This window comes from Carassius carassius, chromosome 50 (genome assembly GCF_963082965.1).
Source record: "Carassius carassius chromosome 50, fCarCar2.1, whole genome shotgun sequence".
Taxonomy (NCBI): Eukaryota; Metazoa; Chordata; class Actinopteri; order Cypriniformes; family Cyprinidae; genus Carassius; species Carassius carassius.
In genome coordinates this window covers 11686600-11702825 of record NC_081804.1, presented here as the reverse complement: position 1 = coordinate 11702825, position 16226 = coordinate 11686600, and the positions used below count along the sequence as shown (strand labels likewise).

At 40.6% G+C, this 16226-nt stretch overlaps 1 protein-coding gene across 4 annotated transcripts in view; it reads left to right on the top strand.

Moving 5' to 3' along the window:
* LOC132133532 (metabotropic glutamate receptor 8-like) overlaps positions 1-16226 on the top strand; it is a 193085-nt gene that overhangs the window by 159830 nt on the left and 17029 nt on the right. For all 4 annotated transcript variants that reach the window (XR_009429166.1, XM_059546397.1, XM_059546396.1 and 1 more), the window contains 2 exons: positions 2967-3103; positions 4935-5870. Coding sequence is in view for 3 of the 4 variants with exons in the window: in XM_059546397.1 (XP_059402380.1) it covers positions 2967-3103; positions 4935-5870 (1073 nt within the window). In the remaining variant the exon portion in view is untranslated. The remainder of the gene's footprint in view (positions 1-2966; positions 3104-4934; positions 5871-16226) is intronic.

The window sequence follows — 16226 nt, the reverse complement described above, 5'->3', positions numbered from 1 at the left end:
CAGTCAAGTTATTTTTCTTCCCTGATATTAAATTTTTTACACCTGTATGTTTCTGTTTAGTTCCTGTCTGCCCTTATTTGGTTCAGTTCCTGTTCTCATTTAGTTAATCATCATTTATTCAGATCACCTGTGTTATATTATTCATCTTGTTTGCTTCTTAGTTTGTCCGAATAAGCCCTCAGTTTCTGTCCATGCTTTGTGCTGGATTAATGTTATTTTTAATAGTCAATGTGTGTTGATGTTTATTAAAAACATCTTTTAGTTCTACTCCTTCTTTGTGCGCCATGCTATTGGCTGGGCTCAGTCATTCAGTCATTTCTCCTTACCCCAGGTGAAATGCTTCTGACGTTTTTTCTGGTTCAGGAGTGGCTTGGTTCTAGGAATGTGACAGCTGTAGTCCTCTTCCTGAAGACGTTTGAGTGTGGTGACTCTTGATGTGCTGACTCCAGCTTCAGTCCACTCCTTGTGAAGCTCTCCCAAAATCTTGAATCTTCCCTGACAATCTTCCCAAGGCTGTGGTCATCCCTGTTGCTTGTGCACCTATTTCTACCAAAATCTTTCCTTCCAGTCAACTTTCTATGAATATATTTTGATACAGCACTCAGTGAACAGCCAGCCCTTTCAGCAGTGACTTTCTGTGGCTTGTTAATCTAGAACAGGGGTTTTCAAACTGTGGGTCGCGACCCACTTGTGGGTCACAGAATGGAACAAGGTGGGTCACACAAAGTCACTTGGCTGCAGCTAAATTTGCGTTTCAATAAAAACACACACACACACTCACACAGTTCAGTCTAGGGCTGCACGAATGTGACGAGTGGGGCGGGGCCGAGAGCCGTGGAGTGATTGGGAAATGAGCGACACCTGCAACACTCACCGGTCTCGAGAACCCCGGAGGAGATAGGAAGTATACAAAAGAGGAGCGACGACAGTGAAGGACGAGAGAGGCCACTGGGTGGCGTCTGTACTTCCCGGTCAGAGAGCACCTGTCCATCAAAAGCTCACTATCCAATCAGAGTAGATCACTGTTAACACCACCCCCATGAGATGTTTGTGTCAAAACACCAAACGAAAAACTGCGAAACGTAAGCGAAATCTGTAGCAATGAATTCAGAATCCACGATTAGCGAAAACGAATCTTTGAAAAACATTAACAAAGAATGAAGCATATTTGAAGAGCCTGTTAAATTTGTGCGACTGAGTTAATTTTTTTTCATTTTCATAGTGTTTTTCTTCTTTTGTAATGGCATATTTTTGATAGTTTCTGAAAAAGTTACGTTCAGTTTTATAAAGTTTCGTTCATTATTATTGAAACAAATGTAATTCCATAAGCAGGGCACAAATGCAGGATTAATTGTAACACTACAAGATTTAAACATTTCCACATAACAAAATGTACAAAAGTTTGCAATATTTCCTTGATGTATCATCTCTGTTTAGAGAAAAATTTGCCAAAGTTCAGAAGTCTTTTGAAGATATTGCTGAACATTTATTTAACCATCACAAAAATAAATATATTTTTTTTATTATTATTTAAAATGAGACACATCTGTTTATTATAATTTTTTACCAATTTCACAATTATTTTAATCTCAAAACTGTGTTAGATAGCTCTGCTTTGCTTCTCATGCTTTTCTAAATAAGTGTTGGATTGTGCTCCGTTCTCGCCGACACAAACGGAAGATCATGAATGTATTTTCTGCAACAAAACACAGCAGCGCAGATTACAGTTCACTAGAGTGAGCCTGCTTCACGTTTTTATGAACACTACATATTTTAACGTCTGTAAACAAAAATTAAAACTGAAATATTAGTAGTGAAAATTTGTTATTTTTATTAAATACTTAATTTCTGTCATCAAACTTTTAAGATTAGGCTTAAAGTAATGTCAATCGTTTTCTTATTTTTTTTATATATATATATTTTGGTGGGTCGTGAAATAGATTACACTTGTCTAGGTGGGTCGTAGAATGGAAAAGTTTGGGAACCACTGATCTAGAATACAAGAAAGTTTGCTTTTTTATATTAAATTACAAAAAATAAAGACCTTTTCCGTGATATTCAATTTTTATTGATATTCGATTTTTTTTTTTTTTTTTTTTTTTTTTTTTTTTTTTAAACCCCCCCCCCCCCCCCTTTTTTTTTGCAATACAAATGTAAAGTTTTTGTCATACCAATACAGTACACTAAATTATGAAAACTGACCATTATCATTCCACAGTCCCCAGAAATGTCACATACAGTTCTTAGGAAGAACTTTTATTGTTCACTTTATTTTACCAGTCATATCACTTCACTTTTGCTCTAACCTTGTCAGTGAATTGACTCACTTTGAATCACTGCCTGGCACGCAGATGCTCCTTAAAGATACTGTGTGTCCAGAGCGTGTGACTCTAAATGAGTAATCTGATTATTTTGTTGCTGGAGGTGTCTTAGCAGCAAGCAGCATTTCCTGTGGAATCCTCCAGGCCCACTCCACAGCTGACTGTATGCAGGTGTTTTAATAATGCATGATTCCCCATCTCGAGAGATCCTCGTTTGATACAAACTCTCCTTCCTCACGAGCTGCTCCGTATGCCATTGAAATTGCTCATCTGAGACGACTACTGTAGGCCTGAGAAAACTCACCAGGGCTCAATAATGATGGAATGATTTTGTATAATAACAGATAACAAATGAAGAAGATCCTCTCATGCTTTGTTAGCAGTTCCCTAAGTATGTTTTTTTTTTTTTTTTCAGAATATGACCCTGATTTCATTTTTAGATTATCACTGATTGTACTTTAATCACCTTGTTGATTGACTGGGTTTTTTTTTTTAATGCAGAAACACTGATGTTTTTATGTCTTAAGCATTGTCTGATATGTTTACGGATTCATCTTGGCCATGGGAAATTATGTAGCCTAGAGTGTCTGATTCAGGTTTGCACACGATAGGACAATCATAATGTTGTTTCATCTCTTTGGACAGGAAGTGCCAAGACCCTCGTTGTGTTTAATGAAAATGGAGATGCCCCTGGACGCTACGACATATATCAGTATCAGATGACAAACAGGTCGGCTGAGTACAGAATCATCGGCCACTGGACGGATCAGCTGCATTTAAATGTAAGGAAATCATCTACATTTATTTTCAAGTTTACTTTAATGTTAGAGTCTGCCTGTAAAATAGTTACTTGCTTTGATAATGATGATTATGGTGTAGTTGACTGTCAAATTGTTTATTGCAATTGCATTGTACAATTAGTGGTGTTGAATTAACAGCTGTAATTCGTAATACATTTTTGTTCCATAGATGTGAAATTAATTGTGTACTGTATGTCCTGGCATTGATGATTTAAGGCCGTAATGTATAGACATTTTTTGCTCAGATTGTTGTTCAGATTTGCCCTGATTTAAAGTCTTGAGAGGTCAACACTAGTTGCCGAAAGTCAGAGCCAGTCTGCAGATTTGAGTTGACAGATTTCATAAAATAGGGTAGTATATAATGGTCACAGACTCTACAGACTATGAATGTATCAAAGTCGCTTTAATACAAGTCGGCCATCTTTGAAACGCCTCTCAGGCATGCAAGTGCAACTCCTATCTCTTTGAATGAAGAAATATCAAGTATTCCAAAACTGTTTACTAAGCTAAATTTTATATTTGAAATCACCGAAGAAATCTGGCAACAACTGTGTCATAAATGTTGTTTCTTTTGCTCAAATAGTGTTATAAAAAGCATATTTTTCAGGCTAGATCAGCCATTGCGCATGCGCAGTCCTAAGCGCGCATCTCAAAATGCTGACTGTTTCTATAGCAACCAGGACTTCTAACGGCAGCTGCAGTGATGCGCTAACTTTACCTATTAGCGATGGGCTCTTTCATTCAGAAGGCGGGATTTCCTGAATCTTTGAATTTATCTAGTCAGAGGATATCAAACATGTTTGATATTTTGAACCGATTTTATAACACATTTTGTTTTCAGTTGTCATGCATCTCTTAGCAACAAGGTGCACATTTTAAACAAGTCTGGTAGTGTGTGATCCTCAGTTTTTCCAGTGTTTACAAAGTCGTAAAGTGTATGATGCCTAGCATTTTAAAATCAGATTTTAAAAGTCATGTAGTGTATTCCAGCCTTTATACTACTGTTTAAAAGTTTGGGGTCAGTATGATTTTTTTATTCAAAAGAAATTAATACTTTTATTGAGCACAAATGCAGTAATGTGTATATATATATATATATATATATATATATATATATATATATATATATATATATATATATGTATATATATATATATATATATATATATATATATATATATATATATATATATAATTTATTTATTTTTTGAACTCTCTATTTATCAAAGAATCCTAAAGAAAAATTGATCAGTTTCTGTAACTGTTTTTAACATCGATAAAAAATAAGAAATATTTCTTGTGCAGCAAATTAGCATATTAGAATGATTTCTTAAGGATCATGTGACACGGAAGACTGAAAATTAATTAGAAAAATATTCAACTAGAAAACAATTCTTATAAAATGTAATGTGATTTCGCAATATTACTGTTTTTACTATATAAGAAAATAAAAGCAGAAGAAAATATTCTAAAACATTAAATAATCATAAAAACCACAAGCTTTTGAATAGTAGTGTATATTATATTATTAAATATTTATATAAAAAAATTTAAATTAATTAACAGTTTGACTTATGTTCTGATTTTGTTTTATTTTCTCTGTCAAACAGGTCATTCCTACTACTGTTGACAAATTTTCCATCTTTATATCTTTAATAACAATTAATGTTACTTTCATAATATGTTATATAGTTCATTTTTAATTTAAATTTTTTTTTTATTTTACCAAAGAAATCAATTTGACGGAATCTGAAAATAACAAATTCTTTTGTTTGACATTTACCAGAATAACTCTGACATTGTTTGTCATCAGATGAATGCCATGCAGTGGGCGAGTGGGGACTCATTTGTGCCGGCGTCTGTATGCAGCCTGCCCTGTCAGACTGGCGAGAGGAAGAAAGTTGTGAAGGGGGTGCTGTGCTGCTGGCACTGCGAGCGATGCGAGGGCTACCATTACCAGGCCAGCGAGTTCACGTGCCAGCTTTGCCCGTATGAGCAACGACCAGATCAAAACCGCACAGGCTGCCAGCCAATCCCCATCATTAAGCTGGAGTGGCACTCACCGTGGGCTGTAGCACCCATCTCCATCGCCATCCTTGGAATTATTGCCACAACCTTTGTGGTGGTGACTTTTGTGCGTCACAACGACACACCAATCGTACGGGCCTCTGGCAGGGAAATGAGTTACGTGCTGCTAACTGGAATTTTCCTATGCTACTTCACCACGTTTCCCATGATAGCGGCACCTGGATTGGCTGTCTGCTCCTTCCGCAGGATCTTTCTGGGTTTGGGCATGTGTTTCAGCTACGCCGCCTTGCTCACCAAGACCAACCGCATCCATCGGATCTTTGAGCAGGGCAAGAGGTCGGTCGCAGCGCCTCGGTTCATCAGCCCCGCCTCCCAGCTAGTCATTACCTTCAGCCTCATCTCATTTCAGTTAATGGGTGTGTTTGTGTGGTTCGTGGCTGACCCCCCACACACCTTTGTGGATTACGGCGAGCAGCGCACGCAGGACCCTGAAAACGCACGTGGGGTGCTCAAGTGTGACATCTCGGACCTGTCACTTATCTGCTCACTGGGCTATAGCATCCTTTTGATGGTCACGTGCACTGTTTACGCAATCAAGACCAGAGGAGTGCCGGAGACCTTCAATGAGGCCAAGCCCATTGGATTTACCATGTACACCACCTGCATCATCTGGCTGGCCTTCATTCCCATCTTCTTCGGGACCGCACAATCTGCAGAGCGGGTAAGTCACAAACGTTCAAAAGTGGGGTTTTTTTTGCTTTTCTTTTTAATGTTTTTGAAGTCTCTTGTTGCTCACCAAGGCTGCATTTTTCTTTTATCAAAATACAGTAAAAACTTTAATATTTGGAAATTTAAAATAGCTTTTCTCTATTTTAATATATTTTTTAAAAGTAATCTATTTCTGTGATGCAAAGCTGAATTTTCAGCGTCATTACTCCAGTTTTCAGTCACATGATCCTTCAGAATTTATTCTCTCAATAAATATTCTTGATGTTATAAATGTTAAATAATAACTTATATGCTACTATATATATATATATATATATATATATATATAAAATCTGGATTCTTTGATGAATAGAACAATCTAACAAATGTCTTCCATATTAAATATGAATCTTTTGGAACATAATAAATATATTTACTGTTATTTCAATGCATCCTTGCTGAATAAAAGTATTAATTTCTTTAAAAAAGCAACTAATTAACATAGCAATGCCATGAACTTTCCTATATGTTTTAGTAGTGTGACAGTAGTTCAGCTTTTGAGTAACGAGAAGCAGTGATAAAACACAGAACTATTTATATTAATAGTTTTTTTATATTATATTATATTATATTATATTATATTATATTATATTATATTATATTATATTATATTTTATTTTATTTTATTTTATTTTATTTTATTTTATTTTATTTTATTTTATTTTATTTTATTTTATTTTATTTTATTATTGAACCGTCCTTCTATGTGGAGTTTTGAAATTCCAATTCTCTCTATTGAATCAGTTTATATATATATTAATTTCAGTTATATTCAGTTATATCACATTCATTTCTGTTCATTGGAGTAATTAGGTTATATTACAACTTCATATGAATCATCCCTCAATCAGTGCAGGTATCTGTATACAGCATTTTATAATAATATATATTGCTATTGTCATTACTGTCATAATCTTTCGTTGCATACCTCTCTCTTATTGTTGTGGCAACATGATGAATTAAACGGATGAGGATCGTCTACATCATCTCCTCATTGATTGCTCCATCAGTACACAGTGAAGAGATGTTTATTATCAGATAAATGGAGATTATCAAACATGACCCAGAGGAATAGTTCTGCTGCTGTTAAAGGCAGGGTAGGTAAAAAATGTATAAAAAACGTTTTTTCCAAATTTGTTTAAACTTTATTTATATATCAATACATAATTAAAATGTAAGTACTCTGAAAAAGAAAGTATAAAAATCGAGTGTCTGTAGACCTCTCACGACTGTTTTAAAGACAGCTCATTATTTCCATTCACTCCACCCCCTCCCTTCTGGGCTCCTTCCAAAGCCTCTACTACGGCTCGCTAAGTAATGTTATGTTAGCTATATTATGCAGCTACGTGTGCTGATGACACATGCTTCATGAAAACTGTTACTGTCTTCCTTTTTTGCCTGGTTTGCCTTCACCAACTGCATAGGCCGGTACTGTGAATTTTGCTTGCTGTTTCTCTGCCATTGTTTTGGTATTCCTAGGATCCGTGCCTGTTGAATTCCTCAAATCAAATGTGCGCGCGCAAGTGGGCAGGTCATGTGTGGCAAAAGGGTGGTTGCCATGGTTGCGAGAGAGTGACAGTCGCCTAAGCCAATCCTATGTTTCGTCCCAAATGGAAATAATGAGCTGTGTTTAATACAGATTAAACGGTCTAGAGTCACTCGATTTTTATACTCTTTTTATCAGAGTACTTACATTTTAATTATGCATTGATATATATAGAAAGTTTAAACAAATTTGGAAGAAATTTGTTTATAAATGTATTACCTACCCTGCCTTTAATGAGCCATGAATAGAATGTGCTGCCTCTGTTGGTCCGGGCCAATGTGGGTCTTATAGCGTTGATGACTTCAGTGGTGGTCTGCAAACTGTAGGCTGAACCCTCTGTTCTTTCTGCATCAGGAAGTATTTCTGTCAAGTGCTCATTAGTGCTGCCAAAAGAAGCCAGGATTAAAAACACAGTCTTCTCTGCATGTATAATATCTGTGACATGTGTTGAGATTTCTGCCTACAAAGATGTGCTGTCAGATATTAATGCCAAGTGTTATGTTAAAGGACAACTTGTGCAAAAACTGAGGATTGAAAGCAATGCTTATTAAGGATTCATCTTGAACCTCGATAACATGATTTTCATGATGCCAACAATTCATTAAAAAGGTTTTTTATTTTTATTTAATTTTTAAAAAAAATGTGGTCTTATGAAGTGTTCTAATTTGTTGAGATAGTGAATTGGTGGGTTTTTGTTAAATGTGAGCCAAAATCATCACAATGAAAATAAAAAAGACTACTTTACTCTGTGTGCATTGAATTTAAATCACAAGTTTCACAATTTGAGTTGAATTACTGAAATAAATGAACTTTTCCACGACATTCTAATTTATTGAGATGCACCTGTGAATGTGTGTGTCTATATATATATGTCACAAGGTGACGATCTTTAGGGGCGGAACCAAAATTCGGGAAGTTTGGTTCCGCCCGGAAGCGTTTCCGCCCGGACCGGAAAAACAGAACACCGGAACTTCCGGTAGCGCCGTAAGAAGGAAAATCAGGGAATTCGATGCACCTGTGCCTAGTTAGGGACAGCGGTTGGTGATTGGAGGATACGCTGGACAAGGCAGTACTTAAGGCCAAGTTATTTCCCAGTCTGGGAAGCTCTTTTTGGTGTGTGTGAAGCACTGGGTTGTGCCCGTCTTGGTACGCTGCTGGTAGCTGTCTAACTCTCTCTCTCCCTCAGGCTGGAATTGTATGATTGTGAAGACATCGCGAACCTTAAAGGTTGAGAAGTGAACAGATTATACGGCGAACTGAGACGACGTGAAAAAGGGGATTGGAAGTGGCATTGATGTGAGTACTAAGAGCCAGTCGAAAGTGCCCTGTATATTGACCTGGCGTTGTGTAGATCTCTCCAGGAGGAGGAGGGCGGCCCTACCCCTAATATAGTGTGGTGGGAGAGCCGAAGGAATACTTATTGAAGTAGTCACAACGACGACATCACTAGCTAGGCCGCATATTCCATCGCCAGATCCGAACCAAGCGAAGTGGAGGAAGACGGGTGTCCTTTCCGTACACTGAGTGTGGTGGGTGAGTCTTCGTGCTGTGAAAACCTATAATTTTGACGTGGTGCTGTATATTGCTGTGGGCTGCTGTGTATTGCCGTGTGTCCTGTCAGATAAACCCCCGCCTTCACGCACTTCGGCGTGGGAGGACAAGGAGATTGCTGGTCCTAGCCTAGTTCAGTACAGTATATGTTGTGAGCGTGCTTCAGATCTCCGGAGATAGCACGGTACGCTGTGTCCAGCCCAGAGGTGAAAGCCATCCAAAGCAGAGTAACTGTGTTTTGTGTCCAAGTTGATACCTGTGGAGAGGAAAGGAAAGAGAGTGAGTAACACAAGGAGAAACAGAGGAAACCTGTACTTACAGTGCGCTGTGTTCAGCCCAGAGGTGAGAGCCATTCAAAGCAAACTAACGGTGCTATTGTGCCCAAGTTGATACCTGTGGAGAGAAAAGGAGAGAGAGTGGGTAACACGAGGAGAGACTGAGGAAACCTGTACTTACGCCGCTGCCTGTGGAGAAAGAGAAAGCGAGTGAGCACCCAAGGAACGAACTGTGTGAACCAGTACTTACTGTGAGCTGTAATCAGCGAAGAGGTGAGAGCAGAACCAAGCTGAACTAACTGTGCCTGTGTGTCCCAGCCGTTGCCTGTGGAGAAAGAGAAAGCGAGTGAGCACCCAAGGAACGAACTGTGTGAACCAGTACTTACTGTGAGCTGTAATCAGCGAAGAGGTGAGAGCAAAACCAAGCTGAATTAACTGTGCCTGTGTGTCCCAGCCGTTGCCTGTGGAGAAAGAGAAAGAGCCCGTTGCCTGTGGAGGAAGAGAAAGAGAGTGAGCACCTCGAGAACGAACTGTGTGAACCAGTACTTACCGTGAGCTGTATTCAGCGAAGAGGAGGAAGAAGGAGGGCGCTACGGATACCTAAGACTCAGGCCGGGGCCCGAGTCCCACGCCCCGGATCCCCGTGGCCCCCTTGCTCCCTGACCTCTTCCCGGCCATAGCCCATCTGGAGGGCCGAGTCAGAGTTTAGTTTTAATTGCCCTTTCCCTATTCCCCAAGCTATTTTTAGATATTTAAATAAAGATTGTTTTATCACTTACTTGTTCTCGTGTTGTTTGGCCATTGGGTCGGGTTTGGGGACCTCCTCGAGGTGGAAGTTGAGAAGGGGTGTGGCTTAGTTAAAGCATAGCCAGCCCCTGGGTGTGACATATATATATACACACACACACACGTACACACACACACATACACACACACGCATTCATTCTTTATAGTCCCATATATATATATAGTTTACCATGACAGTTATATAAAAAATCTTGAAAAATAATCTTTCTCATCACAACTATTGAACTTTATTGAACGATAGGACATTTCCAAGCATTCTTTCATTTCATGATTGTGTGTTTGGGTTTACAACATTTATTAACCTTACACTTTTAATAACCTGTATTTTTTGACACCATTGCTGCAATGTTCTAAATCTACCGCTGAGCAGAGACATTTTTTAAGGCAACACACCTGTTAAAAGCCTGTCATATCGAATCCAGTTGTTCATGGAACACTGAATTAGCTCTTGGAGTAATTCAATGTTGTAATTAGCAAAAGGGATTTGAAACACACTGACATTGATCTAACTGGCATTTTCCCACTTAAAATGTCCCCAGCATGTGACATGCATGAGGCTCATTACAATAGATTATCCCTTGGATAGTTTCCCTTGCAAGCAAAATACCTGCCAATCAACTCAATGGTCTGTAACCCATTGTGCCAACCCAGCGGGGCAGAGTATCATATTTTTTTTAAGCAGCCCTGGGCGCCGCCATTGGATAGCACCATTGGATTTTTATGCCAACCTCTTGAAAATGACTAGAGGGGGTCAGCGTTAAAATCCACCTCAGTATGTGTTTTTTATGCAGCAAGTGCTAAACATTTAGGTATCTGCTTTTTTTATCCTTGACACTAGAGAGCGTACAATATTTTAGTATGAAATCAAAGTTAATAATTGGCTCAGAGCATGTCATAGGGCAGACTTGAACCTTGGTTATCCACATGAGCGCCAAGACTCAATGCATCTGGACTGCATCACAAATCACCTCACCCTATTAACATTTAGATTGTTTTTTTAAAGGAATAGTTAACCGAAAATTAAATTTTCCTGATTATTTACTCACCCCCAAGCCAACAAAGAGGTGTATGACTTTCATTCTTCAGCCAAAGAGGCATTAATATTAACATCATTAACATAATCCACATGACCCCTGTTTCTGCCCAAACGCACTCAGCCTTTTCGCCGGAGCTTACCGTTCTTCCCGGATCTTCACACTGAGGTGTCAAAGACCTGGGCTAGACTGATGTCAGCGCGCATCTACACCCACACTTCAAACATTTATTCTAATATTATGGGTGCTAAAAATGAAGGTTATGTGACGATGCCGAGGGCAGAAGAGACGCTCGCGAGCTATCTCTCTCCCGAATCGGCATCATCACTTAAAGCTCCGGCGCTCCCCACTAGACCTTTAAAAAATACTTCAACACTGGTGGGGAAGGCTTACTCAGCGGCTGGCCAAGCGGCAGCCTGCATGCACACTATGGCTATAATGCAGGCTTATCAGGCTGACCTGCTTAAAGAGGCTAGCGAACAGGGAGAAATTTCAGCTGATATTATTAAAGAATTGAGGCAGACTGCTGATCTTTCTCTCCGGGCCACCAAGGAGATGGCTAGATCTATTCGCCGTTCTATGGCAGCCCTGGTGGCCACGTAGAGGCATTTATGGTTCAACCAGTCTAAAATGAATGAGAGAATAAAATCTGTTCTTTTAAATGCCCCGGTTTCTCTTAGGGGTCTCTTTGGTTAGGCATTACAATCTGTCACTGAGAGGTTCCAGGAAGAAAAGAAACAGTCTGCTGCTTTTCATAAATTTATCCCGCTCAAAGTTAAGATTTCTGGGGCTGCTGGGCGAGGGCAGCCCCAGCCGTCGAGTAGCTCCTCAAAGAAAGTGCAACAGAAGCAGAGCGTCGCGTCTCGTGCCCTCCCACAGAGAGACTGGAGGGACGAGGCGGGACACTCTCAGGTGCGGTCTTCGAGGGGCAGGGCTGATCTGAGGACAGTCATTGCCGCCAAGCAGGCCGCGTCGAAGAGGTCCTGACGCCAAAAGTGGCAGGGCTCTGAGGGTGGTCCCCAACGAGAGAGACTTGAGTTCACCTTACTTGACGGTGCCCTGTCTCTCCCGGTGCCCTCAGGGGTCTGTTCTATTAACCCTGCCAATACAGGGCATAGAAGGGCCCGGCGAGTGTTTTCCCGAGGGACGCTCGCCCCCTCCGAGGAGGGCCTTGGAGTGTTCAGACCAGTCGTTCCCTGCCGGTGTGCCGTTACAGGGCACTGTGTCTGTTACTCACAATATTCAACCAGAGACCAGTGGAAACTCTTCACTTCCTGGTGTGAAGAGCGCCAGCAGGACCCAGTTAACTGCCTGGTTGGTACAGTGCTGGAGTTCCTGCAGGACCGTCTCTCCACGGGGTTATCCCACTCCACACTGAAGGTGTACGTGGCGGCCTTAGCTGCTTACCATGCCCCTTCGAGTGGAGGTTCTCTCGGGAGATACCCACTTATATCTCGCTTCCTCCGTGGCACCTTGAGGCTGAGGCCAGTAGTACGTACGAGGGTGCCATCCTGGGACCTGGCCATCGTTCTAGAGGGCCTCTCCCTAGCTCCTTTTGAGCCCGTTGAAGAAGTATCAGAAAGGTTTCTTACTCTTAAGACTATTTTTCTTCTTGCTATCTCGTCTCTAAAAAGAATTGGAGATATTCAAGCACTTTCTGTGGCTCCCTCGTGCCTGGAATTTGCTCCTGGCATGGCTAAGGCTTTTCTTCATCCTAGGCCATGATATGTTCCTAAGGTTCCTACTACGGTAGTTAGACCTATCATACTGCAGGCATTCTGTCCTCCTCCTTTTTTGACGTCTGACCAGGAGAAACTCAATTTGCTTTGCCCAGTCAGGGCTTTAGATGCATATGTCCATAGAGCTGCCCTGTGGAGAAAATCAGAACAGCTGTTTACCTGTTTCGGGTCACCCAACAAGGGGGGGGTCCTGCATCTAACCAAAGATAAGCAAGTGGGTGGTTGAGGCCATCTCACTTGCGTGTGAATCGGCAGGCCAGCCATCACCTTTGGCTGTACGGGCCCATTCTACTAGGAGTATGGCCGCTTCTAAAGCTCTTATTGCTGGGGCTGATCTTCAAGATGTTTGTGATGCGGCAGGATGGTCCTCACCGCACACATTCGTCAGATTTTATAGTCTTGATCTTAAGCTCTACTCCTGGGGCGCAGGTTCTCTCGTCAGCTTGTGTTTCCTAACCACACTACGGGGACTGGCTCGTATGGGGACGTGGTTATTGGTGTTCCCACTGCGAGTTCACGCAGCGGTAGTTCCTGAAGGGGAACGTCCTGGGTTACGTATGTAACCCTAGTTCCCCGATGGGAACGGACTCTGTGTATCCTGCCATACTCTCAGCATCCCCTTGGATCATTTTCTTCAGTACAGTCAAAGCTGATGCAGTTGTGATTCTGGGGTGCTTTATAGTTTCCTGGTAGATGACGCCACTCTCCGTGATGCTCACTCTCACCATTGACTGATTTCGTTCATGCTTCAGACGCACTACGCTGGGGGTGTTCCCACTGCGAGTTCACACAGGGTCCGTTCCCTTTGGGGAACTAGGGTTGCATACGTAACCCAGGACGTTTTTACAAATGTGTGTTTGATTTTCTCAAGATATACTATATACGATAACTGCATAGTTGTAAAAAATTTGCTCCTTTTTTTATAAGGCTCCCAAAATGCTATTGTCATGTAAACGAACAGCTATAATGCATAAAACGTTTTTAGAAAATGGTGTAGTGTAAACATCCCCTTAGGAATGACAGACACCACACACTCAAGGTGCAGTCACAATTGGAATCAACAAGATCAGGAAAAATGATCTGCTGTTTGGTTTGAAAGTGACTTCTGTGTGAACTATGCTTCATACATCACTACACTTTTAACAAAAGACAGTGGATCTTTTTTCCAGGGAAATTTCACCAATATTTTGCTCATGTAACCATATCTATATGACCGCACTGCGGTTTCTTCCCTCTCTGAGTGAGAGCTCACTGCTGCAGCAATTTTTTTTATATTTCCTCTCTCTCAACCAAGGTTGTTGAGACTATTCTCCAATCCAGAGCTCCCTCTAAGAGGGAACTTTATGCCCTGAAGTGGAAGCTTTTTTACTTCTTGGTGCGGAGACCGCCAGCTCGACCCAGTTAACTGCCCAAGTGGTACAGTGCTCGAGTTCCTGTAGGCCCGATACTCTGCAGGGTTGACCAACTTAACCTTGAAAGTCTACGTGTAGGTGGCCAGTCAGTGGCCAGACACCCCCTAGTTATGTTTCCTCCACAGTGCGCTGAGGTGGAGGCCTCTGTCCAGAGAAGCTTATTCTAAACAGTGGATTAGGATGCTTTTTCATAGTCTCGAGTCCTCTGATCTTCCATCTGCTTTAGGGGTCAGATGAATATGGACCTACCCGCTGTCATCGCCACTCCTGGCTCCTTTCTCTTGCCTCATCTGTGCTCTACCACACTAAGCAAGGATTTGTAAGTCTGGACAAGTGGGCATACTCGTTCCCAAAGCGTTTTCCGATGCAGCTCGAGTTCCTGATGGGGAACGTCTCCAGGTTACCTATGTAACCATGGTTCCCAGAGGGAATGAGACGATGCTGCATCTCAGTGCCATACTTCCAGCATTCCTGTGAGAGCTTGCTTCATTCTTAGACACCGGTTCCACTGCACATGCTTTTATAGCTTTCTGGTCGCAACATCACCCGCCCATGACGTCTCACCTATCTATTGGACTGATTTTTTGGACTATTTCAGATGCAGCCTCTTATTCCCTCTGGGAAACATGGTTACATACGTAACCTGGAGACATTTTTCATTGAGTTAAAGTATAAGTTAACCTGATTGCTGATTGCATTTAAGCCGATATATAGTACAAAATATCAGCTCTCAGCTTTTCCAGTGTTTAATTATCATTTGCTGGATAGCATATCTCATTCAGATTAGCATAAGTGAGTTATGATAGGCTATTTTTACTCAAGTGAGGTGGCTTCAAATACACGAGGGATTAGCAGAACCGCAGAATTTAACATAAAGCACTATAGCATTCATTTTGAGAAACAAACAATATGAAAACAAATGTTGTGGTAAATGGCTGGCCCTCAGGGTGGTGTTAAATTAAAACTTACGTAAAAGGGGAAATTGTTTCCCTCAAATCAGACCATTTTTCATTCCTCCATATGAAAAGAGAGTCCAAAAGGAATTCAACGTATTTCTCTTTTCTCTTATCTCTCCCGGGCTTAATTCTTTTACCCTCATGATGTTAAAAAGATTATTGCAATGAGCAACCGCAATATGATGACACAGATATAAGAATTTTATTGAGGCATGTCTTTTTTATTCACATCTCCTCACTCCGTGCTCATTAAAACTGAAAAGTTTCTCTACAACTGCATGGCATGTAATTTGAATCTCGTGCGTGCCTCCTCATTTCTACTAATTTTCTGCATTAACGGTCCCATTCTTGTGCATTTCCTCATTGAAGGGAACTGATCGTACATTAACATTGAGTTTGCTTGTGTTAAATGTCCTGGAGTGAGTGAAGGAACTATACCAATTGGTTTTTCTGTCAGTACCCTCACTTTGCATTGTGGTACAGTTGATAGAGGGGAACAGATGAAAAGATGAGGAAAGGATGCCTGCCGGGGGTAAGTTAGATGGAGTTAGATGAGTCATCTGCAGTTTTACAGAGATTTTGAATGAGTTCCAGTTTATATACAGTACACTGTAGTTGGTTGTGTTTATTCGTTCATCGCTCACATGCTGTGGCATTGATTTTTAAACCACTTAAGCTTTCCAAAGATCTTTAGTTAATTGGAGTTTACTTCTTCGTATGTTTTTTTGATAGTGTGTTTTCTTTTTTCTCCTGCTGTTTTAGTGCTTCTGACTGACGCTGTGAATTACAATAGGCACATAAAAATATACAAACACTTTTCAGAATACAGTACACTATAAGGATATGCAGTATATCCTTGATGTATTTGGGCAAATTTTTTTGCAGATATAAAATTATGCAGCATTCATTATATTTTAATGTTTTTCTGTGGAGACTGCAAGGCTTTGATTATATGCACCTGTTAGTAATGGGTGTAGCTAAAATAAATT